This window comes from Nyctereutes procyonoides, unplaced genomic scaffold (assembly GCF_905146905.1).
Source record: "Nyctereutes procyonoides isolate TBG_1078 unplaced genomic scaffold, NYPRO_anot_genome, whole genome shotgun sequence".
Taxonomy (NCBI): Eukaryota; Metazoa; Chordata; class Mammalia; order Carnivora; family Canidae; genus Nyctereutes; species Nyctereutes procyonoides.
This window is the reverse complement of record NW_026575159.1, coordinates 3,789,098-3,816,376: the sequence shown is the minus strand read 5'-3', so window position 1 is coordinate 3,816,376 and position 27,279 is coordinate 3,789,098. Positions and strand designations below refer to the sequence as shown.

Genomic DNA, 27,279 nt, shown 5'->3' with positions numbered 1-27,279 from the left:
TCAACTTCTAGGTAAGCAGAAGTTGGAGTTTAAAAAAAGTGAGATGTCACAGAAACATCCCTTTATTTAAGGGGCTTAAATGTTAGGGCATAGAGGGGATAAGGAAAAAATAACATGGAGTGAAATGACAAATGGGTAAGAAGTTTAATCTTAATTCAGTACACTAAACTGTGTCAGCAGGCAAGCAGTACGTTACGGTAATAAGTTTCTCCCATTACTACTGTGTATATGACTATGAAATCAGTCAAGGTCTTTAGATAAGAGGAGAGTTTGAATGGAATCATCTAAGGTCAATATTATTTTGGAAGGAGAAAGAACTAATAGATTCTAGAAAGAAGGAGCCACACATGTCTAAAAATAATGTGGTTGGGAACAACAAGTCTCATCTGGGATGCTATTGGTATTTTGGCAAGGCAACTTAATCTACATTGCTGAACACTTAGTATTCTCAGTCCCTGTCGACGAATGTCCTTTGTGCCCATGAATCACTGTGATGAGTAAGAATGTCCCCAAACTTTATCAAACCCTCCTCGTGGAGCATTACTATCCCTGAATGAGAACCGTTGAGTCATATGTGCTTAGTAGGAAGAGTGGTTGGAATGGAGAACTGATAAAGATCTTGAGTACCAGGCCAACTAGTCTGGGATATTACCTGCAGGTTTTGAGCAGAGGAGGCCTGGGGAGGTTGTTTTGTTCTGGATGATTGTAGCAGCAGTGGGGAGATAAATTGGAGGATAGAAAGTAGAGGAAGGCTCCTGTAACAACTGCAAGTTAGAAATCTGTTCTGATGAAAGGTTAGTGGATAATGAATTCCAGAACTTTAAAAAAACGAATCAATGGGACTTAGTAACTAATTTCAGAGAGTGAAAAGAGAGAATCAAATTTGATCCTAAGGTTGCAAGGTGAATAATTTTGCCATTAGCAGAGATAGAAATAGATAGGCTCAGAGGAAATTCAGACCTACTTTTGTTCATAAGTTTATTGGGAGTTCTGCCTATGTAATCATTAATCCAAACGTGTATCAACAGGCTGGTTAATTTTTGCAAGGATGTACCTTGTTAAGTTGTGTGATTTGGGGGCTATCCTAGTAAATGTCTCCCATAGCTTTTTTTTTTTTTTTAAACTTCCATGGATGGATAGGTTTACCTTGAAATGGATTCCTATTTAGATTGCTTTAGACTAACTGGTTGGGGAGGGGTTGTGCGGGATCGGAGTCCATGAATATTTGGTGCATATCCACGCACAAGGAAGATAAAATTAGGTGGCTCCTGGCAGTTATTCCAAGTTCTAGGCCTAGCATTATACATCCTGTTTATAGACAGTCGGCTGGCTCTGTAATGTGTCACTCAGCCCTAGGAATTGACAAATCTTTTAATAACTATGCAGGGACACTAGTGTAAACCAGGACTGTCCCAGGCAAATTGGTTTGGACAGCTACCTCAGCAATACTCCATAGCATTTCAAAGGGTCGTCGTTGGAGATACATCCAGGCAAGGGTTAACAAGCACATTTTGGCTGAGTTTACCTCTTAGAAAGGAGAGCAGTGACTGTAAATCAGCCTTGGAAAGGGAATTTACATGTGAGAACAGGTTTGCTATGGATATACTTATAGTAAGTGAATGCAATCGATGTTACAGTTTACTGACTTAGAGGAAATCATTACTTATATAAGTGGCAAGGGCTTATTAAGACTCCTGTGAATCAAAGTGAAAGTGGAAAATTATTTAATTTTTCATTATGGGACTTTGGATGGCTATGGTTCTTTCATACTGATTATTTGCTTTATCCCCCATACTTTGCATATATTCCATTGTTGTTTGTATTCTGTTCAGAGGTGAGGAGGTGGAGTTATATTGGAAAAGCTGTCACATATTTAGAAGTTGAAATCCTATCCACATTTTGTTTACATAGGTGATTATTGCTCTATCATAGAGGGGAAAAATATACTTCAAGCAACAGTAGCTTTATAAAAATTCCTAGAAATGAAACGTGCTCATCTGTTTTCTAATTACTAGAGTAAGATTTCAGCTGTAAAACAAATATCCTCCTTCTGAAGGAAGACTTGCTCTATGAAGTGTTGGCTAGGGTTGGCTTGTTGGTACATACGGTATGGAGCTTATAAAATCAGACTTGCTGGCAAAATCCAATTCATTAACCATTTGAAGCATACTATGAAAAATATATACACTAATGGACACTAAGAACTGCCATAGTCTCTGATTCTGTTAGGTGATATTTTTCTCCTATTTTTTCGCATTTATTGATAAACTCATTCATATGAAAACACTTTATTCCTTTGTTAAAATTGTTATAAATATTTCTTGTAGAAAGCCTAGAAAGCACATAGGCCTTAAAAGGCAAAAGCAAAAATAAAAAAAAAAACACCCAAAGATAACAAAAGTTAACATTTTGGCTTCTATTCTCAACCTTTTGTTTTTATGCATGTTTATGTCTTTCTCCCCTTAAAATGTATCCTTGTTCTGTTTTGTGACTTGTTTTAATTTAAAGGATTATGAACATTTTGTTAATGTCATTAAATATGGCTGCATACATCCCATTGAGTGGATATATCCTAGTATATTTCATTACCTATTAAACTTCGTTTTTAGTTTTTCATTAATATAAATAGTTAAATGAAGAATATCCTCATAGTCTCTCACATACACACATGTAGTTTTATACATTTGTCTGATTTATTTTCTTAAGATAAACCAAACATTTTTTTCCAGCCTTTTTTTTTTTTTTTTTTTTTTAAGATTTACTTGGCACTGAGAGAGTGTGTGTGTGCAAGAGCAGGATCCAGGGGGTGGGGAGGAGGAGAGGGAGAAGTAGACTCCACACTGAGCAGGGAGCCTAATTCAAGGCTCCATCCCAGGACTATGGGATAATGACCTGAGCTAGAAGGCTTGATACTTAACTAACTGAACCCACCAGGTGCTCAAGAATGGCTGTTTCCTCATCAGACCTTCCCGGGCTAATCTGTCTTAAATGTTAAGTTTCTTTATCCCAATATTTCCTTTCTTCCCTCTTTATCCCTCCTTCCTTTCCTACCCTGCTCCCCTATCCCTCCTTCCCTCCCTTCTTTCCTTAACACTATGGGTAACTAACGTACTGTATATTTTGCTTATGTTTTACTTATTACCTCTTCCATTAGACTGTAAGCTCCAAGAGGGAGGAAAGGGATTTTGGTCTGTTACCTTTAGGCTCACGATATGCAGAACAATATCTGACACACAGAGGGGCTCAACAAATATTTATTGAATGAATGAATGAAGGTAGTCATAGTGGAAACACGTACATGGAGAGAGATATTGAGGAAGAATCAAGAGGACTTGATAATTTGGCTAAAGGTGAAGAGAAAAATTGAGATTACTCTTATGATTTTGGCTTGGGAGCTAGGCAGTAAAATTTATTTAGGTACAGAATATAGGAGGAATAGCATATGTCCTGGTGAGGAAGGCCATTATCGTAGAGAATGGTTCATTTGGGACATGTTGAGTTCAAGGTGGTATGACATGTCCTGGGGAAAGTACCTAACGAACAGTTAGATGTAAGCGTTCAAAGCTCTCAAGGGAGCTCTAATCTTAATCATTGGCAGGAAAAAGAGGATATCAGCTGAGGGGGGTAAAGGGGTGAGCCCTGGGGTTTAAAGCCTGAAGAATGTTGACAATTTAGCAGCAAGCAAAGGACAGCCTGTGGAGGGAATCACCAGGAAAATAGAAAACCACAGACTGATGTCCTAGAAGAAAGAAGTAGGAAGGCTTGAAAAGTAGCAAGTGGTCAATATCAAAGGTGAGTTGTTTAAACAATAAAACTGTTGACCTTAATGGGAGTAGTTTATTGTTACTGTTGGAGCACTATCCTGACTGCTGTGGTTTGAGGAAGCACATGGAGATTTAGGCAAGCAGCCATCATGATTATAGATAGTCCTCTATTCCTTCATTGCTACACTGGTTGAAAAATATCTAATGATAGCAACAAGGCTCTTGGATTAGGAGATCTTTGTGCGTGTATGTGTATAAAGATGGAAGGAGACTTGACTGGGAAAGAGCTGGATGAGGTGGAGAAAAAGGGGGACAATTGAGGAAATAAGATCACTGAAAAGACAGGAGGGCATAGGACCCAAGGCTACCCATAGTAGCCTTGGACAGAATGCTTGTTCACTCAGTAACCTATAAAGTATCATCTTAGCTACTATCAGTCAAGGTTTTGTTTTATTCATTTGCCAGGAGGAGGATTAGAAATGTGCTGAAGTGACAGGAAGAGAAACTAGTTCACTATTTATGTATAAGAAAATAATACATGTCCTTTTGTTGCCAGAGACAGTGTATTTTCAAAAATAATTTGTAAACAATTAAATAAGTTCAGAATCCAGGGAATTTGCTACTTTTGTTTTTAGCTATTCTATATTTTATGATTCTGCCTTGTTTTGGCACTTCATAAGAATGTTTTAGGCTAAGAGAATGTTGACATGTTTTGAGCTGATACAGATTTAAAAACTAGTAATTTTGAACATGTAAGAAAACTCACAATTAAATATAACCATCCCTTAATTTGTGAATTCCAAGACCAGTGTTTAGGTGTTTTTAAAGAATTACTACATGTCAAATTTGAGTGCTCTTAGAAATGTCTGCCATTTCTGGATCATGAAGTTTAATGATGCATTTGGAAAAAGGTCTAGGTATTTAAAATTAACAGGAGTGTTTAAAATGTTTTTAATCAAATCTGGACAACTGTGAGCTATATGTGAGGATGTGTAGGTAAATGTTTACATTTTACGATTGAAAAGACAAGTTCAGAGAGATTCAGAAACCTACCCAAGGACATACATATGAAGCGGAGCCAAGGATGAGATCGGAGATTCTAATTCTAACACATGTGTGTCTTTTTGTTTGTTTTTAAACCCAGTTTTATTGGGATCTAATTGACATATGGCAGGGTGTGTATTTCAGATGTATAGCACAATTTTACTTATGTATTTTGTGAAGGGATTGCCGAATTTAGTTAACATCTGTCATCTCATGTAAATACAAAAAAACAAAAGAAATGAGATGTGCTGAGATCCTTGGTATTTACTCTCAACATTCTTCAAATGTACCAAGAAGCAGTATTAATTATATTCCACATGTTGTACCTTCCATCCCTGATACTTACATATCTTACAGCTGGAGGTTTGTACCTTTTTGACTACCTTCATTCAATTCCCTTTCACCCTGCCTTCAGCCTCTGGTAACCACAAATCTGATCCCCCCCACCCCCACCCCTGAGTTTTTCTTTTCTCTTTTTTTAGATTCCACAAATAAGTGCTATCATGCACTATTTGCCTTTCTCTGATTTATTTCACTTAGCTATGTTTCTTTAACTATATCATGCTGCTTCTCTTGGAGAAAATAAAATCACAAAACACTTACTTGTTAAGCTTTAGAATAGCTTTTTTGAGTGGGGTAAGGGGTAGGTCCTTACTTTTAATTGACACCGTTGGAAAGGACATTCTCTTAAGCTGGTTTCTTTCCCAAAGAGGGACCTTACCCTACAGTGCACTCTACAGAAAACACACTCTCTTGGTTAACAGTTTACTGCCAGCTGGGGAAGGCTCATTGGCTAAAGTGGCTTTTACACCATTACAAAAAGAGCTGCTACCAGCCAGTTAAAAAACTGACAATATCTTGATAAGGTTAAGGAATAGTTCTTTAAAGGGACCATGTGAATGGTCCTACTGCCTCCTTATCAGAAGATAATTGAGATGTCATTACCTGCTGAGTCTCTGGATTCTTACGCTTTCTTCTTAAGAAATTCCATCCCTGTAAGAGAGCTGGCTGTTTTGATGCACCTATGACTAGGATAAAACAAAACATTTGTCAGTTGATTTTAGCTTCAGAGGATTGTATCCAAACTTGTCTCAACAGAGCCACAATAATTGCCTGTAGCCAGCCAGTCAAGGGCTTGGCACCTAAAAGGTGTTCAATACATAAGAATTGACTGATTATCAATCCTAGGTGGTAGAGGTCTCTGAGAACAGGGGAGTGGGCTCAGTAATAGTAGCTGCTGTTCCGTGAAAGATATCTTGTCCTTATTACTAATAATAGGCACTTAGTACTTTCTTTTTGCCTCAGTCTTTTCAACAGCTTATACAATCAATTCCTATTTGAGGCTGAGAGAATTTAATAGTTATTCATTCACTGACTGGTACACAGCAGAGTTGGTACTGGAATGTGTGTCTGGTGACCAGCTATGTTCTTTGTTACTGGACTCCATGTTTCTTGACATGCTTTTCAGTTTGTTTTAAAGAGGGATTACTTTATAAGTCTATGGAACATACAAGCTTAACATTGAAACTACTTTCATACTTAATGAGGACATTCCTATTAACTACTTTTAGCATTTAAAATCATATAAAACTAAAGAAACCAATTTCTTGATGCGATGTGAAAAGCGATTAGGAAGGTAGTGGTACAGTGGAGCAACCAGAGAGGCTATTCATCACATGACCACTATTTTCACTGTTTTTATTATTCTTTTAATTTGATGATGATAGATGATGATGAAAACAATTGGGTGATAATTTTCTCTGTAATTGGGTACATTGTGAACTATCTCCTGTCCCATCATTTTGTAGGTGGAGTTCAGGTAGAGAGAAGTGTTGTAGCTTAGAGGGGAGGATGTTTTATTCAATTAATGCTTTCACTGATCATCCAGAATGAGATTGTGTGTATGTGTTCACAACCCTATGAGGCTTCTGCCAGATGTGTAGAAGTTCCCTTAATTAAAAAAAAATTGCGTAGATCTGGAAGAGACCTAATTGATTCTTCCTCTGCCTCATCCCCTTCACCCTCCACCAAAAAATGTGCATATTGAGGTTTCTAAGTAAGTACTTCCCGAAAGTCACATCATTAGCCAGGAACAGCATGACTGCAGTGACTGAGATACACCAGTGGAATGTTCTATTTGTTATATTGTTCCTTAAAAAATAAACCATGTAGTATAGATGAAACTATTATGCACAATTGCAAACCTGAATATAGAAAAATCTCAATGTTTTTTGACTGCTTCCCCCCCCAAAATGGCGAACCATTTTAAGTGTTTTAAACCCCACTAAGGATTTCAAGACATGAGATTTGTATCTTCTAAAGAGAAATCAATTTGTGGTTAAATCACATCTTTGAAAGAACGCTGGATGATTACGAGGAACTCAGCTCTGATTTGAGCTGTAACAGAAACTAGCTTTGCAAGCTTACACAAATTACGCAGCACAGTCTTGGGTAATGGCTTCTAGGTCTAATAACTGTCATGAGTCTATAAAAAAATCTATAATATTTACTGTTGGCAGTTACCATTTTCATATCGATCTCTTTATGATTCACTCTATATATTCTATAATTTCTGGTTTCTGCAAAGTACATTCTCCAGTGTTCCTCTCTACTTGGTTTATAGTTAAGGAATAGGCCTTATTTTTGTTTCTTAAAGATAAAAAAAAAAAAAAGCTTCATTGTAGTATGCGAGAAGTTGGTGCCTGATTTGGAAATGGGGCTCTTTATAATGTATTTTTATGCCAAAATCATGCTATTGCATTAAAATATACAAGGTGGAATCTGTTTCAGTGTTTATTCTAAGCTAATAGAAATTTAGTATATTTGTTAGTCATTCCACAGTTAACACCTGTAGTCATCTGTTAGGTCAAGCACTTTTGCTAGGCCCTGTGATATAGAATAGAATAAGATGTGTTCTGTTTGCTTCATGGGGTCCCCTTTGATGCAAGGACTATGACAATTGCAAGACAAGAATTGTTGTCTCTAGTATCTGGATGCTGGGACGACATGGGAAGTTTAGAGGAAACTTTACCCTGGCCACGGTAGAGGTACCCATGGCAACAAGGCTAAGGAAGTAGAAGGATATATCTAGCCAGAATTATCTTGGGCTATAAAATCAAGGAGTTAAACTGATCCTAGAAGCAAAGGAAAGCTGCTGAGGATTTTAAAGGGAAATGACATGACTAACTGGAGCCTTTGAAAGATTATGGTGGCTGTCTGTAACAGAGCCATCTTAGTTCCCATCATTATGACCTGCAGCTCCAGTGTGGCTAAGCCATCAAGGGTTTAAGAAGTAGGCCACTTCAGAGATGTCATCAGCAACTACAGTAATGGTTATTCCCTGCACACTGCGGATGTTTCATATGCTGGTCCATGTCAGCAATGCCATAGCACTTTGTTGTGAGCACACCTGCTTTAATTGTATTACATAATCCTCTAGAGAAAACTAATGGGACACACTTTCTCTCTTTCTAGAAGCTAAGTTATATCAAATATCCTGAGAGCTAGAATAACTATTTTTATCTCTGTGGCAAACATGGCTTTGTAATTCTCAATGCTTATAAAAGGTGGTTTTTTTAAATTTTTTTATTAGAATCCTGATGGTTGGAAAGTAAAAAGCCTGCTCTGTTATTTAATAGAGGAAGTCTTGTTTCTTAAGCTTACATTTCATTTTCTTGTGGTTTGGTAGTTCTTTTGCATGAGACTCTTATTTCAGTTTAGACCCAAGTTTGGCAGTATCATGTCTATTTTAAAGGCAGATGCTACCTTGTACTGTTTTCCTTTGTGCAAGTATGGCTCCTAGTTAACACTTTTAAAGGTTTTAAAGTGCATTCACATCCATCCTTTCATTTGCTTCTGGTAATCCTAGGACTGAAGCAGTGTTATCCCCATTTACAGAGCAGGTAACAAGTTCTGAGAAGTCCACTGACAAGCCTGGGGGTTTGCTGCCACTACATAGCATGGCTGAAACTATCTACTTTTATCATCAAACTGGGTAAACAGACATAACAAGGCTACCTTCACAAAGTTGGGCAGTTATATCAGACCATAAAACTAGGCATAAATATTAAATAGGTTTTAGCCAAAATGCATCATTTGGTACTGTCCTTTCTCTCCAACCTACCCTTCACTGATCAGTCAATGCCATATGCAATCAAGAAACTAAAAGCTTATTAAAACAGCATGGGATTTTGACGCATTGACAACTCAGAGTCCTCTTTCTTGATTTATCAATATAGTATGGAAAATCATGGAAGTAAAAATGTTCCCAGTTAAGATGACTCGATTCCAGCATGCTATTATTCATTTGATATTTGCTTTATGTACGCAGTCAGATGATTGATATTGATACCAATATCAATAACCTCCCTAAGCTTAAATGCTTACCATTTGGTGTTTTAAAAATAAAACCTGTTTCTTTTTTTCCTCTTTTCTTTCAATATTCCCCATGGCTTTCAATAATTCTGTAGCCCAGGGGTTAACAAATTATGACCTATGGGCAAAGTATGGCTTGCCATCTTTTTGTGGGGCCTTTGTAAGAATAGTTTTTATATTTTTTTTAAGTGGTGGGGGAAAATAGCAAAAGAGGAACAATATTTTGTGGTACACAAAAATGATACTTCAAATTTCAGTGTTCATAAAGTTTTGTTGGAAAACAGCCACACTTAATCATCTGTCTACATGTTGTCTATGGCTACTTTTGCTCTACAACAGAGTTGAGTAGTTTATACAGACAAACCCTAAAATATTTACTATCCGGCCCTTTAGAGGAAAAGTTTGCCAATTCCTGCTCTAGCATATTTGGAGTGTGAAGGGATGAAGATTGTTCTTTCTCCTTGCATTAGGGTTGAGTGGCAAGCGAGACTCATATTAGCTTCTGTACACTTTTCTGTTTTGTTGGGTAGAGAGAGATGCATTTTCCAACATTTGGAAAAATTCAACTAAGTCTTAGGTCTGAAGATTATTAAACTGCTCTGGTTCTACCTTAATATGAAAGGCTGACAAGTTACCAAAAAAAGGAGAGGCACAAAGAATAACCAAGATGAAAGATCTGCTGCTTGATAGGAAAATAAAGTTTGATGAGACACTAATTTGCTTTATGATTTTTAAAATTAACTTAATTATTGCATTCCTTCCCTATTTGATTTTGAGGAAATTGTCCTCCCTTCTCATCTGCTCTAAATGGGAGGGGGAGAGAAAAGCAGCTTTAAACACCTAGCTTTGTATTCAAGGCAAATGTGTCCAAGTTTTAATTTCAGCTATTTTGAGAATGACTTCAAATATGTATCACTTGAATATACAAGAAGTGGAGCCAACATTTTTATAGTTCCTCATTGTTTTACCACATGATTTTACACAAACCTCAGTGTTTCTTCACTTTTTTTGTGTGTGTGGGTGGGCAAGATACAATTCTTAAACATTCAAATATTACAGTGCATCTACCAACATATTTCAAAAATTTGAATTTTGGGTATTTTTTTAAAATGAACTATTCTAACACTTTAAAATGATTCAGGAGAAAAAAAGGCTACTTTTGAAATTATACGTATCCCCCAAAGTTAAAATAAAGGACACTTTGGCATAGAAGACAGCTATCTGGAAAACAATATATAAATTTCTGGCTGGATTCCATTCATCCTACCTAATTGCAACTTGATTAAAATTAAAACCCAAGGCCAGAATTTTAATACCCTGTGGTCACTACCCTAATGGCCAGGATAGACCACCTTTAGTACACTTCATAAATTAAACATCTTCATTGTCCTTAAAAAAGGATGCTGCACTTTTCGAGCAATATCTGTTGAATATTTTGTGATACATGGTATATTTTAGGTGGGCTTATTTAGCTCTAGGGAATGATACAATTTTTACGTGGTACTTTTCACCTGTTCTTTTTGTTCTCTTAAATTTGGTACTCCACACAATCATCTGCTATGGTTAGGTCAAGTATTTTCCCCTCCTATGTGATGAAGGGAGTAGGGTACAGAGAGTGTAATTTCCCGTATCTCTAAGGTCAAAATTACATTTGGATCTCTTGTTTTCCTAAGGTTGGTTCCTCATGTTTGAAGTAGATGACTTTCCATGTAGGTAGAATGATTATATTCCATTTCTTTAGCTGCATGACTTAAACAAGGGTAAAGCCATTCTATTGACTACAGATATTGGTGTTTGGATAATGTCTTTCATTTGAGTAGTGTGCAGATATAAAGATTTATTAAAATTATATATACACATGTATGTACATATCTACTACACATGGAGTATCCTGGTAGCTTGTTTGTACTTTCTCTCATCCTCCATCTTGGACTGTCCTAGTTGGTAAATTTTTACACGCATGATAGCTCACATTCTTGGATCACTAATTACACACTAGATCTTGTGCTGAAATTTTGCCTTTGTCAGGCCTCTGGATGCTCTCAACAACTCTGAGATAGGAACTGATGTTACCTCTTTTTATAGATGATAGTATTGAGGCAAAGAGTTCTGCCTACTTGCCCACAGTCACATAATAGTAAATGAGCCAAGATTCTAACCTCAGATCTTTTAACCACTGTGCTATTTGAAAGGCCACTATATTCTCAACATAGTTCTTATTTCCTGCCTTTGGCTCCTGTTCTAAGTTTCCAATTCTGCACTTGATGTAGTTGAATTTCATCCTATACTAATTCTCCTAACTAATAAGGACAATCTTTACTTAGCCCCATTCCAATGGGTTTTACACAGATCTCTACCTTGGATCTTTTAACTTAATAGTACTGGTTTTCTATCATCACACAAATAGTTCAGTTTTAAGTATAAATCATTGAGTCCTGAAACCTCTGAATCTGTCCTTTATTTTTCTAGGTCGAAACACAATGAAGCTTCTAATGAGCTCTGTGTAAATAGACCATACTAGAAAAAAATGTAATTTTAAATATTAGGTCATAGTTTTCAACAGTCCCTAGTCTAATGAGATTACTGCAATAGTACATATTAGAAATGCATGATTTTGGTAACACAAAGCTTAAAAACTTTAGGAACATAAGTTATTGCAAGTTTTGAGAAGAGAAGAAATGTTAAACAGCAGTATTTGAAGTTCTTAGAGGAGCCTAAAAAATATTTAAACAATTAAAACCCTCATATTAAGTTGCACAGTTTAGTACTTCCCATGTGAAAAATTGCTAACGGTCAAATTTTTAATGTCTTTTTGGAACAATCTGTCCCTTGAATTTGTTAAAAGCTTAGCATATACTGAGAGGAAAAACTCGAGGCTTTTCCAGGGGCTGGCTTGATGTTTTGATACTTTCAACTCTAGTCTGAAGACTAGATACCCCTAGTTGGATGTCTGTGTCTGCCACATGCTGAATAGAGATAAGGCCTAATAAAGGGCAGTTGGACAGTAAGCAGATTTTTAGGTGTGCTCAGGCAGCCTGTAACCACCCAACAGCCCTGATCATCAAGAAATAATAAAGATGCATTTTATGATTCTGAGGTCTTCTCTACCTCACTGATTATGTCCATTTCTCCAATTATTAATTGCAATAATATAGAATTACATTCACAGTTGAGTTTCACAAAGGCTGGTTTTTCTGCTTTTAATTTAAGGTTTTAATTATTTTGTTTATAAGATTGGCCATTCTGAGATATTTCACTAAGGGATGGTCCTTGTCACATCAATTTTGGTGGAATGATAAACAAAACTCACTGTCTTGGTGTGTTAAAGCCCTGAGAGGGCTAGGACACCAAGTTCTAGGAGTCTTAGTTTTTTTATCTCTTCCACCCAGTTTGTCAATTGTATGGATTCATTATAACTCCCTTTCCCATGACTATTACCTCTTAGTGTTGAGCCTCTTGATGGTTTTCCTTACCCCCACCCTCTTCCTTCTTTCAGGAAACTTAATTTCCTGAAAGTATACACTCTCCCACTCACTATACATATATGAAAGAGTAATCACATTCCTATCTCATTGCCAGCCTGTGTAGCTTTGCTTTTAGTAGAACAAGATCCTGAAGTGCAGGAACCTTACTTTTTCATCTGTGTCTCTAGCTCCCCATCATGATGCTTTGCCTCCTGGCACTTCTGTCTGTTGAAATGAGGGAACAAACCAAGTACCATCTTGGTCATGTTCTCATGCTCAAGAATCTATGAAGACCTCTCACTGCTAGTCAGACCAAATCCTAATCTTGAACCTAACTTCATTTTTATTAGTACTTAAATATTTGAAATCATACAAAGTATAAGTAACTTATAACTTCACATTTTTTTGGAAATGAAGTCAAATAAGAAGTGAATTCTCCAGCTACAGCAATCTGCACCTAAGTAATCATCTCCTGTTTCTATCTCCAGCTCATTCAAGCTGCTGTTCATTGGGCCCATCATGTGCCATATGAATTTTCTCTGTTGTGTGATTATGAATGGAATCACCCTTGCCAAGACTCAACTCTTCTCACTGTCTCTCTAAAACCTGCTCAGCTGAGGTTCCAACTTCCCTGGCATATATTACCTGCCACACTTTAATACTTACGTTCTCTATTATAATTGTTTTCAGGTGTTGGACCATTTGTTCTTCCAGTAAGATATGCAGTCCTTTCCAGCAACCAGGGCTTTTCTTTCTGTATTAAAGATATTTACAGGGCATGTGCAAACAATCTCATACTAAGCATTTAAATGAGTTTTTAAATATAAAGGAATTGAGTTTTTAAATGACACTTATGTTAGTTCACTTGGCAAGTATTAAAACTCCACCATGTGTCCGGCACTGTGTTAGAAACAATTTACAGACTAAAAGGAAAAAACTGTAATGGCAGAACAGAAACAACTCTGTCTTTTCTGTCTCTACTGTACACAGCACATGCCTTTAATCTCTGCTGTGTTGCAATGCTTTATGACTGCCTCATGCCCCCTCTCTTTGGCTTTTGCACCTCCAGGACAGGGAATGGGTATTAGAATTTGATGTTCTCTGGGTCCGGTACAATACCTGGCACATGCTCCATTTTTGGAGAATGCTTGGAATGAACTGTTGAACTGAACTCCAATACAATTTGAAAAATGTTATAATGGAGCCTGTATGGATACTGTGGAAGGACAGCAGAGGCATACCTACCCTGTTTTGTTTCTTGGCCAGGGTAAGCTCGCCTTACCAAATGACAGCCCCATCAGATTGCATTTGGACACAGTTTCCCTTGGACAGTAACTTTACTTAAATCCATATTGGCAGCACTTGCTTGGATTACATTTTTGAGGAGGCACTGTAATTTAGAAGCATGTAAGTTGGCTAAACCAAGGTCTTGTTTCTGAACAAGGACTTAAAGTACAGATTTTTATAGAACTCTGTGTCTAGCAAACTTTGGTATCTCTGTTTTCTTAAGCTATAAAGGGTCTTCTAAAGTTCATTAGTCTATTGAATAATCCCATTGGTGTCTTAAAACTCATTTATTTATAAAATTAACATAAAGATTTTCCCAAGCTGTTAATACAATGGCTATTCTTGGGAGGCAGGCCTGATGTACCATTTGGGCAAATAAGAATATTTCTGTATTTTCACCCATTTTGAATTTTTACTTATAATGAGAATGTTTCACTTTTCTGTAAGTGAATTAATAAAGTTGATGTGAATCTCACTTAAGAATAACAAGTTGAAGATATTTCTGGGAGTGTGGATATGACCTGGAAGAAAAAGCTTAGTGCCATGAGGCCCCACAAATAGTGGTTTTCTTCAAAGTAGAAGAGTGAGTTCTAGAAGTAGCTGAACAGGACAGGGGGTTGTGCATGGGGCTGGAGCTGGTGAGAAAAGGTTTCTAGGAAGCATGTCAAGAAGCAGATCGTCAGAATAGGTGGCTTATGCAATTGCTTTAAAAAGCTTTTTGGTTTAAAGGTGCTGGTGATGAGTTGTCTCCATTTAGGCTGCTAGTGTTTGGGCCACCTGCGCTGGTTTTACATTGTGGTGGAGTCACTGCAACAAGAAAGGTCAGTGGAGCTTTGGATCATGTTAGGACTTGGTGTGAACCAAAGCTTTTGTTTAACTGCTTTGTTGAATAAAAAATATTTAGGGGATTTTTCTTATGATTTGAATGAAGGAAAAGCACCCTTGAACATATGGAAACAGACTGCTGGACAGGAGATGGTCAAACAGTTGTGTATTTTGAAGGCTAGGGTAGGTTCACAGCATTTTAAGGGGTATAATTTTATGCACATAACTGAAAAAAATGGGGATGGAATACTATTCCTTTATTCATTCTTACCTGTTGGAATCAAAATAATTTGTCTCAGAATATTAATAGTGTTATTTTCTGTAAATTTAAGCAGGTCAGTGTTTATTGAAATAGCTCTTTTAATACATAAATGCATTACAATTATAAAAGATTCATGAGTCAGAAATGTATCATTTTAAACCTATTTTGACATTCCACCACCCCTTCCCAAATTAACGTCTCTAAATTCCTTGATAGACACACATACACACACAGTTTTACTGTACCATAACCTGTGTATCCTGCAACTTGCCTTTTTCACTTAGTGATAGAGCTTATCCTCACTCATTGCTCATAATTCACCTTGTGCTTTTTCATGGTTGTCATCGTCTACAATTTGAATGCATCAGATATTTAGTCTGCTTAAATTTGAGGACAAATAATCAAGCTTTCTTTTAGCAGGATTTATGCCTGAAGAAGTCCTAAGGGACTTTACAGAGAATGATAGGTATTTCAGAAATTCGACATTCTGTGAACTGGTATTAGGGGCATGGAATGAAATGAAGAAAGGGAGCTACAAGTGACTGTCAAGATTAGTAGAGAACCTTGTAACGTTATTTCCAAATGCTTATTACTATAACTTTTAGGCCAAAAAGCTTATTGGTGTAATCCATGTTTTAAAGGAAACTTAGACTTTGTAGATAACAGCTGATTTATGAAGTGTACAGTCCTCTTTTCTTAATATAAATGGTTTTTGTTCTCTTCACTCCTTAGCTCTGTTTTATCTTTGGAATGTTTATCATTTCTTGGAAAATAATTCAGCTATAGGAAGGGCTGCTTGCTTTTTAAAAAAATTTGTGGACATGATGGTCATGTATTTTGACCATGATTAAGAAGCTACTGACCAACTATAGACCACCACCATTTCATTAAAATATAGATTACAGCATTTAAGATTACAAAATTTTATGGAGTAAGAAACTGTTTACCCACCATCCTCCCCAAAAGACCAATGGTGTAATTTGATCATGAACTGTCACACATAGTTGGTTTTCCAATGGTAAGTTTGGTAACATTTTACAAATTGCAGTAGCTGCTTCATGGTGGTCATTTAATGCTTGAGACCTGTTAGGCCCCAAATTAAAAGGTGAAGAGTTGCCATTTTCTTTTTATAGGTCCAGAAACTTGCCATTATTTAAAAATGTAATCTATTTTAAGAACTTTTTTTAGTCTTTGTTTTACTTTTTGACTTTATTTTCTCAATTTTCAAAATAGTAATTTCATGTTTTAGTTATATTTTCTATTCCATTATCTCTTTGCTTACAGGAACTGTACATTTTAAAGCTTTTTCTGAATCATGAAAGAACCAAATACAGTAGTGGTATAAAGAGACTTGTTAAGTGTTGCCATGGAGGTTTCATAGCGCCTTATGTATTGTTAGTTGCCATCAATTAAGTCTGTTACAAGTAATGTAGTATAATCGGCTGAAAACCTGAGCTTTTAATTAATCCTCCAACCTTCTCTTCTTTCCTCTACTTAAAGAGTAGAGTATATTTATTTTCATCTGGGCAAGCCAATGGTCCCTGGTCCAGATGTTACTGGCCTACCAGGGAATCTGACCTAGGATACTTAGCCTATAAATTAGTTCTTTTTACACTTTTTTGTAATGTCTGTGGTTTAGTGGAAAAATACATGTTTCTAATCTCCTGTTGTTCCTATGTGCGGATTACCTCTTATAAGCCAGTTGATTTGCATATACTATTACAAATCTTCACAACACCCTTGTAAAGTCAGTGATATTCCTATTTTATACAGGATGAAAGAGACTCTCAGAGGCCTGTAATTGTTCAGAGTCACAGAGCTGCTAAGAGTGGAGCTGAAATTCAAAACAAATTTGACATAAAAAGCACTTCTTTTTCATAAACCCCAACTAGTGAAATTCTGTTAGTGCGTTATAGAGAAAAGATTGCAGATTTAGAAGGCAATCAGTCTGGAGGCCTTTCAGAACCAGCTCAGCCACTATTAGCTCTGTGACTTTCTCTCAATCTCAGGTTTCTTATTTGAAAAATAGGGATATTACTGCCCACCTTGTAGGGTTATTTTAAAGACTAAATAGAAACGCATGTAAAGCCTTTGGCACATTGTAGGTTTTCAAACTAGTGACCTACACTACCGCTCCAGTTTAAGACCCCTTCTACTGAAGTAAATGCCAGCACTGACCAGCATTAAACAAAATTTTAATTTACTATCCTGAAACAGAAGATACCGATTAGAGTATTCCCATTGTGTTTTTCATTGTAGGCCTTTTGAAGAGCAGAACAGATTTCAATCCCAGCAGCAATGCAATTTGTAGTGGGCGGGTTTTCTTTTCCTTTTTAATCCTTTGTTTTAATCTCATTTGGAGTTGCAAAATTTTCTGAAGGGCCTGATGCTGCCTAGGGCTCTAGGCTGGAATGTTGTCTTAGCCTATTGATGTGGTGAGCTGTTGGAAGAGGTAGGAGTGATTTAGAATGAGATGGCATTAGGAAACAAATGAGTTCAACACATATTTCTCTGACCACTAGAATTTCGATGGAGCTAACCGGTAAATTTGAGTGTTTGTTACTTGCAAAACAAGTAAATTTCTTTGACTGAAATTTTCTTTTTCTCTTAAAAATTATTTTTAGGATGCAGAATAGAAAACTGTGATTCTTGCTTTAGCAAAGACTTTTGTACCAAGTGCAAAGTAGGCTTTTATTTGCATAGAGGCCGTTGCTTTGATGAATGTCCAGATGGTTTTGCACCATTAGATGAAACCATGGAATGTGTGGGTGAGTAGTTTTTCATGTAACTTTCAAACTTTTATTTTAACACCTGTTTCTTGAAAAAATAATGCATGCTGGATATGTTCAACCTAAAAACAAATTGGTTCTCTTGTTGTTAATTAGAACTGAAAATTATTTAAGTTCTTTGCTGACTTGCTGAATTCTTTAGGCGTCAAGACATCGGTAGTCTCCTATTAAATCTTGCTACAAAATTTACTAGATGTATGTTGGCTAGGTTCAAATATTTAAGGGCTGGCATGGTTTTATCATCTGTAATACATACATTTCTTACCTTAGTTTATTAGTAACTGTTAGAGAAAAAAATTTGTTTAGAAGAAAAATGAAATTTTCAAGCATTACCATATGGTTAACTGTTCTATCAGCTTTGTTATGACTCTTAATTATGGAACTTCTTGTTTAGTCATTTAAAAATATTGGAAAGAATTTTTTTGTGCAATATATATTTTGTGGATGCAAACGTATATTAAGACAATGTTACTTTTACTACACTTAGATATCTAGAATGCATAACTTAATATACATGTATACACTGTTCACGAATAATTAGGAATACACATTTTACGAATTTTGTACTTTTTGAGTGTTTGAAAAACACTTTGATATTTTTATACAACTGATGAAAAGGTAAAGACCTACGAGTCTGTGCATTTTGATGAGTGCCTAATATGAATCTAATCTGCAGGTGTAATGGCATTGTCACCACATCCACTTGCACTCCTACCCCTGAATTTTATTTGACATATATCTGATGTGATCTATAACAGAATTATGTATTATAAATGAAACTTTCCATCTCCATTTCCATATATAGAGACTTAAAAAAATGAGAACTTTTTTCCTGCAGAAATATTGTTGAAATATAGTTAAAATATTTGAAGGTTTGCAGAGAACACATTTAAATGACAGGTTTTGGAAGATGTGTACTTATGTTCCTGTTTATGTATGGGTTCATATGTTGATACCAGTGACCCCCTACTAAAGTCACCAGAAGAGAATAGTCAGAATGTTGAATTTGCTTTTGAGATTCAAGACCCACACCCATTACAAATGTTGAGTTGAAAGTCTTACGAAATCCTTAAATATAAAAAATTACAAATAGAGTCCTATGCACTTTCCCATGTAAAAATCTTAAACAGCTTTGAAAAATCTAAGAGTAACCACAATGCCGGCTGAGATCTAAAATGCTGAAGTACCATGTGTGGACTTGGGGCCTGCATCCGTATTTGCCAGTTCAAAGGGGTATTTTAAGGGTGAATTTGGTGAGGAGGTTTAACTTCGCATATTTTGATCCTTTTATTCCCCACCCCAGGGCTTTGGAAGGTAGTGGTATTTCCACTATATAAATTTACAAAAGGAGGTGCTAAAAGCTTTTACATAAAAACAAACATTTTCAAATATCTGACCATACTTATAGTAATATAGAGCACCAATTTAGGGAATAAATACATACAGTGGTTTCTAGATATCTATTGAAAGAATTGAGATAACCAGAAAATGCAAAATAAACTCCCTATCCTTTTCACGAAGTACTGACTTCCAAAATAAAACTAACATACTTATGAATTACTGTGGGGGCATTCAGAATTAAAATGCAAAATTTTGTCTTCTGTCATGGTTTGAAAAGAGAATCTTCTACAGGCTTTTAGCTGTTGAATCTTTCAAAGACTATATATTTCAGTGTCTTTAGAATAGACCAATAGCATTCCTTCAAAAAAAAAAAAAAAAGAATTGAAGTGTCCAAAAGGGGACTACAGGTCTTTGGGGCTGTATGACTTAATTTATCTGATGGGGGGGTGTGTGTGGAGAAACACAGCTATATAAATTTTATGACAGCGGAGCAAATGGATACCAAATTATTTTTGGTGTTTGTATTTTTTTTTCTTTCTTAGAAGGATGTGAAGTTGGCCATTGGAGTGAATGGGGAACATGTAGCAGAAATAATCGCACATGTGGATTTAAGTGGGGTCTGGAAACCAGAACACGGCAAATTGTTAAAAAGCCAGCCAAAGACACGATACCATGTCCAACTATCGCCGAATCCAGGAGATGTAAGATGGCCATGAGGCATTGTCCAGGAGGTGAGTTTAGAGAGTTCCTATCGTATGTGGGCTGTGTGCTTTCTGAATTCTCCTCCCTAACCACCCTCCATGTAGAGTATCCACAAAGGAAACCTAATAAAAACATCAGTGACAGGGTAACAATTCACACTGTACTTAGAGACAAATGCTTGAATGTAAAGAATATAAAGGTTCGTTTTCATGATACCTCAAATGTATCTCATGACAATTGGTCGTGAACTTAGGACAAATGAGCTTTCTAAAGTGAGATTTCTAGAAGTGTGTGTGCGCGCGCGCGTGTGTGTGTTACTGATGTACCATGAAAGAGAGTTCTTATGAAATCAGGCCTTTGCAGATGTTGTTCTGAGGGAAGCGGACAACTTTCAGTTGAGAAGAGTTTCGATTAGAAAGGTTTATGAAATCTGTAAAATCATCTGCATCATTCCTAGTTGAGGATGACAACTTAAAATAAACTTGCCCAAACACTGGGAGGAATAAATGTTGTCTTAATGTTACCACAATTAGCTGGTTCCCTCTGTTTTGATAATAATTTGTAGAAAACAGCTACTGGTATGTGTGTGTTTATTCATGTCTTTGTAGTAATTGTGCTGATTTGCAGTAATTATTCTGTAATAACAGGATTAGGCCCATTTACAAATTAGGAGAAGCGAACATAGCTCAGGTGCCGGAGGAAGCTGACTCAGTACAGGGAAATGCAGTTTTTAGCATTGTCATTTTGGTTCTTAAAGCATACTCATTTGTTACCATTTTAACACTAGCGGATGCTACATTGCCAGAAATGAAGTGGGGATTTTTCTGGTGCACAAAATAGAAAAGCAAAAAAGAAAGTGGCGTTTGGAAAATTGCCCTTGAAAATAATCAAGACGTTTGTTTGCCTCCATTCCTGCTGTTGGTGTATAGCTTTTCAGCTCTGTGGCTGTAGCCCAGAAAAGAGAATATCTATCTGCTTAATGGATTTATATTCCCATTATGCTTCCATGTAGAGATATCCATGATCCATGGAGGAAGACAAGACTTTTTAAGACTTGAAGACTCCAGTCAGCTTTTGAGAACTATTAGATCCAGATTCAGAAGCTACTATTAGGAAGGCAGCTTTTCCTCTTGAATTAGTTTTGCTTTTCTTTGCTGGGTCTTTGAAACAAAGTTTTTTTGGGTCTGCTTTTCACTAACAAGGATGGTTTTGTTCAGTTAAACTGAGTATTTTTCAGTCAAAATAAAAGAAAATATTTTCTTACAAAACTAATAAGCCACTTCTTGGATAGCTGAGAGCATTTAACCTGCAACCTTGTGCCTAAAAACAAACCTGATGTATTCAGGTATTGGAAATAAAGACTTCCTTTGTTGTATATTGTTTATGTAACTACCCCCCACCATTCCTCTTCAGCAACGTGGTCCCCCAATTGTGGTTTACGTTAATAGCAAAAATTAACCTGAAAATGCTCCTATAACAAACATGCTTATGTGTAACAAGAACCAGCACATTCCCCTCCCCTCTGAAATTATTTTGACCTAGCCCCAGTCTTGCTTGAGAATTTTGTAGATAACAGCTACATTGTTAACCTATAATGTTAATTGCATTTTTATATTTTTTGCTTCTAGCAACAGTATACTGTCTTAATAGAATATAACCTGACACTGTTAGCAACTGAAATTATGTCAAAACAAATGTTTGTGTCATATGCTAATGTATTTTCTACAAATGAAACATTAATGAACTCTTAGTACATACTTAGGTTGTACCAAATACTATTCATTAGGAGAAAGCAGCTATGACCATAATCCCTATATCTACATTTTCAGTTTAATAAATTCAAGTTTTATATAACCTTTAAAGTTAGGTTTAAAAAGTTGAATCAGAATTTTATTGTTTTATGCTTTATAAAAAGGAAACTAAAATAGAATTGTTGATAGAAATGGAAAGTTACTCTCCAATTAAAAAAACACTTTTATTTACAAAATTGGAAATTAAAAGTAGAAAATTAATTTTGGAACTTGAGCACCAATTGATAAAATAGGCATAACTTCCAGTGGAGTATCCCACCTTGCCTCAGGTGAGAGAAGGGAAAAGTGCCTTTCTTCCATAGGTCATGGTGATTAATGGAAGAATGGAGAAGAAAACCACTTTATCCCATTTTACATCTTGACTTGATTTCAGTGATCTGCTTTGACAAACCATGCAAAAATGTAGTCATAATCAGGTTGGGAATACAGGCATTTTTTCAGACCTTTTCAACATATGTATGGATTTCTCTCCTGTTGGAGCCAATCTTAACCTGATTGCACACAAATGCAGCCTTAACCTCCTTCACACTAAAGCACTGGCACATTAAAATCAGCTGCTTTTGATTACTGGAAGGCATAAGTTAGAGGTCAGAGAAATGGAATAGTCACTAAGTGTATAAGATATTACACTGAAATCTGTTAAAAATGAGACAATAAATGGCAATAAATGGCTATAAGATAAAAACAGTATAGCGTTTTAGCTTATTTTTAAATTATTGCATCCTCATTTGATGTTTTAAAAAAGAAAGAATATCTAGAGATATCTTAAGTCATGAAGTTACTCAGTGTTCATTCCCCAACTTTTCTTTTTGATTAGTTATCTTTTTCTTTTATTTCTGATGACCTACTTGTAGAATTTTTTAGGATTTTCTGACACTCATTCTTCAGGATTCTAGTCTGGAGATCACAAGATCTGGGGCTCTGCACCCTGTCAACTCATTAATTCTGTTACCCTTGTCAAGTCACTTAACCTCTCTTGGCCTCTATTTCCTCATTTGTAAATTGAGGGCATTGGGGGGACATTTTCTAAGATCCAGTCCAGTTCTAAAAATCCAGTGATTCTAAGACAGATTGCCAAAAGATACGAGCAAGTTCTGTGGTTGTCATGTAAGCACAAGAGCGTTGTTCATGACAGAAGGACTGAATGCTTTTCTAGTCGCTGTACCAGGCATTTGCCAAGCCTTTCACATCTGGCAGCTTTTCACCCCTCCTGCCTCCTCACAGACTAAGCAAGACTCCTTAAATCTGCCTATGACCTGTGGTTTAGCCACAAACATACCAGGAGGCTAGAGAAAGAAAGGGGAGGAGGTCAAAAAAGACTATGATAAAAAGGGGTAAATAGTAGGAGAAAATAAAGAACGAGTGTAGGAAACAAGGGCAGAAAAGAAAGCACGACTTGAAGACCATACTCATTGCTCATACCTGTCTTCCACTCCCCTCACTTCCCCCTGAGGACACTTAATTAATAGAATTTTTTCTGTAGGGACTAATTTATTCTGTTAATACACAATCTGGAGATTCAAATGGAAGGGATTTCAAGTCTGGACCATGTTGTACTTTAAAAATATATAATAGCATATTTCTATTTATGTATTTAAATGACAAACGGAAGAACAAAATCATGGTGCTGAGGCATGGAGTTGGAAGATGTTCATGTACAGGGGAAATTGTTGTCATTGGGTAACTGTAATGTTCAGGACTGGCCAACATAACCTCAACCTGAAATAATCTGCCCCGTGTGTATGGTGTTCCTTGTTATTTTGTAAGGTCCCATGACAACTAATTTTAACTTACCAGATCTTGAGCGCTGCTATGTGCTACTCACTGGTCTAAGCATGATACTGCTCAGAGTCTTTACAGACCTTTTTCTAGTGGGAAATTCAATAAAGAAGTAGATAAGTTCATAATTTCATGTGGAGATGGGGATTGGCAAGAAATGTAAAACAGGATAATAAACTAGTATAAGATTGGGCTGGAAATGTATTATTTTATACAGGGTATTCAGGGAAATTGAGGGAATAACATTTGTTCAGAGATCTAAACGAAGGAGACCTTTTGAAGAGCTAAGGAAGCCTTTTTTTTTAGCTATCGATGCAGTGGTTGTTAAATGTCCTTGATTCTTCCAAGTTACATTCAGAAAGAGGAAGGAACTACAATCTGGGGAGCCTCTGCCTGGCCCAGGGTGATACATAGCAGGTTTCTAGTGGCAGAGCCAAGAACAGGTTCAATGGCTTGCTGTCTAGGAAACCCAAGTTTTCCCTGTTCCTTAAAATAAAAATCAAAGATAAAGCTAGGGCTGTCCATCAAAGAAGCCAACTTTATTTCTCCTGTAGCCCAGACACATCATCTTACTTTTGTTCTACAAATACTTAAAAAAAAAAAAGGCATGATGCCCTGCCATTACCACCCCCTCTCAATATCTTCCACCTGATATAAAAACCTACCCCCAAGGTCATTTCCTTAAACACCAAGGCATTGAACCACTGGCTTTGCTTTGATTGAGCCGCCCTTACAAAGACCCTCTTCTTTTATTTTAGTATCATTGGTTCATTTTGTTGGGGAAAAGTGTGACATCCAGATGATTGTTTTCCATCATTAGTGTTTTGGAAGCACCCTCTGGGCTAGCCTCTGAGGTTACCTTGTGTTGAGCAGTACTCTGCCCCCTGGCTCCCTGGGAAGGTCTGGGAATTTGAGTCCCACCCCCACATTTTGGGTGCCCAGCATGGCTCTTCTCTTTCTGACCCAGTCAAGCAATCAGACTGATAGAGTAATTTAGGTGATACTTTGACGCTCAGTTTTCTCTTTTGCTTGTGGTTGCCTCTGCTCACCCTGCCGCAGTTATTAGCAACATTATGATGTGATTCTTTAAGCCCTTGTCAGATTTTCTCAGAACTGTGCTAAAAATTTAAGCATGGAATCTGCTACTATATACTATTTCAATTTGAAAATAACTCCTTCCTCTTAAGAGTCATTTACTTGACCCTCCTCTACTTTTTCTTTAAGTGGCTTTTAACTTGATAGAAAACAAAAGAAAATACTATTTAGCAACTTAGAAACAATTTCTGCAAACATCTACTTTTTAAAAAGCAATAGTAAAAAAAAAAGGACCTCCCTAATCTTTGTTGTCAGTACATAAACTGACAGCAACATGTGGACTAGGTATTAGATAATCTAAGTAGAGACGATTGTGGATTGTGCTGGATTGAATGGAGAGCAGGAAATAAGCACATTTGCAGTAGAATCAGGTCAAGAAAATATGCTTTAGACATATGTTCTTTATTTCTCTACATTTTGTTTACATTTGAGTTGCAATTTATGTGGTCTGTTTTATACATGCCAACCTTAAGAGTAGTTTGGAAGAGAGAGGATAAGAGAGAAACCTCTTTTCTTAAGCTTTCAGAGCTGTCAGGAATGTAGGTACTGGAATTATGACATGAAGAAGAAAGCATCTAAAGAGGAAATTCTTGTTGTGTCTCTGTTTGCTGTGCTAAATACTATTTGTGTTAGTCACTTGAAGCAAATTGTACTGGTTCTCAGGTACTCTGGACACATGACCGCTAATAGTCCTGTTTATGGAGATAATGAACTGGGACAGTCACCCACCAGCAGCCACATTTTAAATGTTAATGTATACTTACTGTGTAAAGTTGACATTTAACCAAGATCCACCTGTCTCTAGATGGTTCTCTCAGTAGCCACAGTGTCTAATTCCTGCTTCTGTGGTCTGAGCAATGAGCCTTCAGGCAGTGTCTTGAAAAGTGTTCCTGCCCTCTTTGCCCCCCTTCCCATCCCTTTTTAATTCTTTAAATTTGTTTCCTGGAAGGTGGATAAGGCATCATCCTTGGGACTGTTGATACTGGTGATGGTGGTTTTATTTTTGTTGCTTTGTAGCATTGATTTCTTTAGGATTGAGTGATTCTCCTATGGCAGAGGGTAAGGGTCTAAGGCAATAGGGGAGCAGGGAAGTGGGCTCTCATGCAGTGTGCATTAGAGATGACAAAAATTTGGGAGGACAAAATTAAGTATAGTTGTGGACTTAGACATAAACATCTAAGGGGATGCAAAGCACTGATGACATGGAGTCTGTGAGAAAGGGATAGAAGACCAGCTCTTCCGCTAGTTTCATTTTGAGCCTGTCTGGGTGCCAGCCTTATTTGCCTGAGGGGCCAGGGGAATGAGCAAGTGAAAGAAGCCACACCTTTGTTCCGCTCCCCAGCTTCCCATCTGGGATTCTCTACTAGCCTCATTTAATTGCAGTCCAGAGCAGCATGTACTAGTCTGTTTTATGGGTACTTGTAAAAAGGATTTCTCAACTACACATGCCACCGAGGGCCTGTTGTTCTGTGTGTAACAAGGCAAGGACAGGACAATTCCAAAGGGGCCTTTCTCTTAGGAATTTTACACAGCAGTAAGCTACTCTGATCTTAATGTAAAATATATAAAGCAATTTTTACAACACTCTAAAATAAAAACAACTTTAATAGGACACACATGGTGTCAGTGGTTAAGTTTATTCCCCCCCCCCCCTTCAAGGGGACTTTTTTTCCCCTTATGAGATAAGAAAGCCTGAAGTATAATCCCCTAATGGTTTCTTAGAACAACTTACTTTCCTCACCAGACACCTCACTAGAATCTTTAAATGATGTTGATAAAAAGGGCGCAGGCGGTTTACTCATGGAGATTTCCTGTAAATACTTATCCAGCTACTAGACTGACTTAGAACTGTAGTTGTGGATATCATCCAGGATCGAGAGGCAGAAAGAAAACATTTTAATGGAAATAATGACAGAGTTTTACTAAAATCTCAGCATGACTCATGTTGTCATCATAGAGAAGTGGTTAAGATGATAAAATTACTGTGCGCAATAGTGGGGCAAAAGGTTCAGGTGGCAAAAGTTATTACCATTAATTTAAACTAAAAATGTAAAGGCAGTAGGTTTTGCTTTACAATTGACCTGTTTATATAATACTTGGATCTACTGTTTCTGTGTGTCAGTATTATTTTCTTCTATTTGAGGACTTTGGAAACCAGGAGTAAAATATTTGAACTAGTATAATCAAGAGACATTTGATAATTGATGTTATGCCCTTATGTCCATTAGTCAAAGGATTTCATAATAACAATGTAAAAATATTTAATAACATGCTAAAACAAAATTTAAACATCAGGACTAGGAAAAACTTAAAACAAGAGCTCAGGACTGATAAAGAAAATAAACCATATGAATCTATGTTGGTTGAAATAATTGAGCCGGAAATTTGGCCTTGGGTTTCCTACCGAAGGCAAAGGGGAAAAGTAAATATGGCTTTTTCTCTCTTAATTTCAAATAGATGATTATAAAATACAAAAGAATTTAGTAGTTCCTAGGGGGAAAATCAGTATACATACACATGTATATACATATAACATATATACATAAACATATTAATGTGTACACATAGATATATGCATGTGTGTATATGAATATATACAGACATACATACACACAAACATGGGTATTCCAATTTCAAACACATGAAAGTATGTGTATGTGTGTAGGAAGGGGTGGGACTTGTGTCATAGAATTAAGGAGATCAATGATTCTTACAGAAAACATTTCAGTTCCACAGAGACAA

General features: G+C 36.6%; 1 protein-coding gene across 1 annotated transcript in view; it reads left to right on the top strand.

Moving 5' to 3' along the window:
• Positions 1-27,279, top strand: part of RSPO2 (R-spondin 2) — a 145,121-nt gene that overhangs the window by 75,465 nt on the left and 42,377 nt on the right. The window contains exons 4-5 of the mRNA XM_055314213.1: positions 17,645-17,788; positions 19,693-19,881. Coding sequence (XP_055170188.1) covers positions 17,645-17,788; positions 19,693-19,881 — 333 coding nt within the window. The remainder of the gene's footprint in view (positions 1-17,644; positions 17,789-19,692; positions 19,882-27,279) is intronic.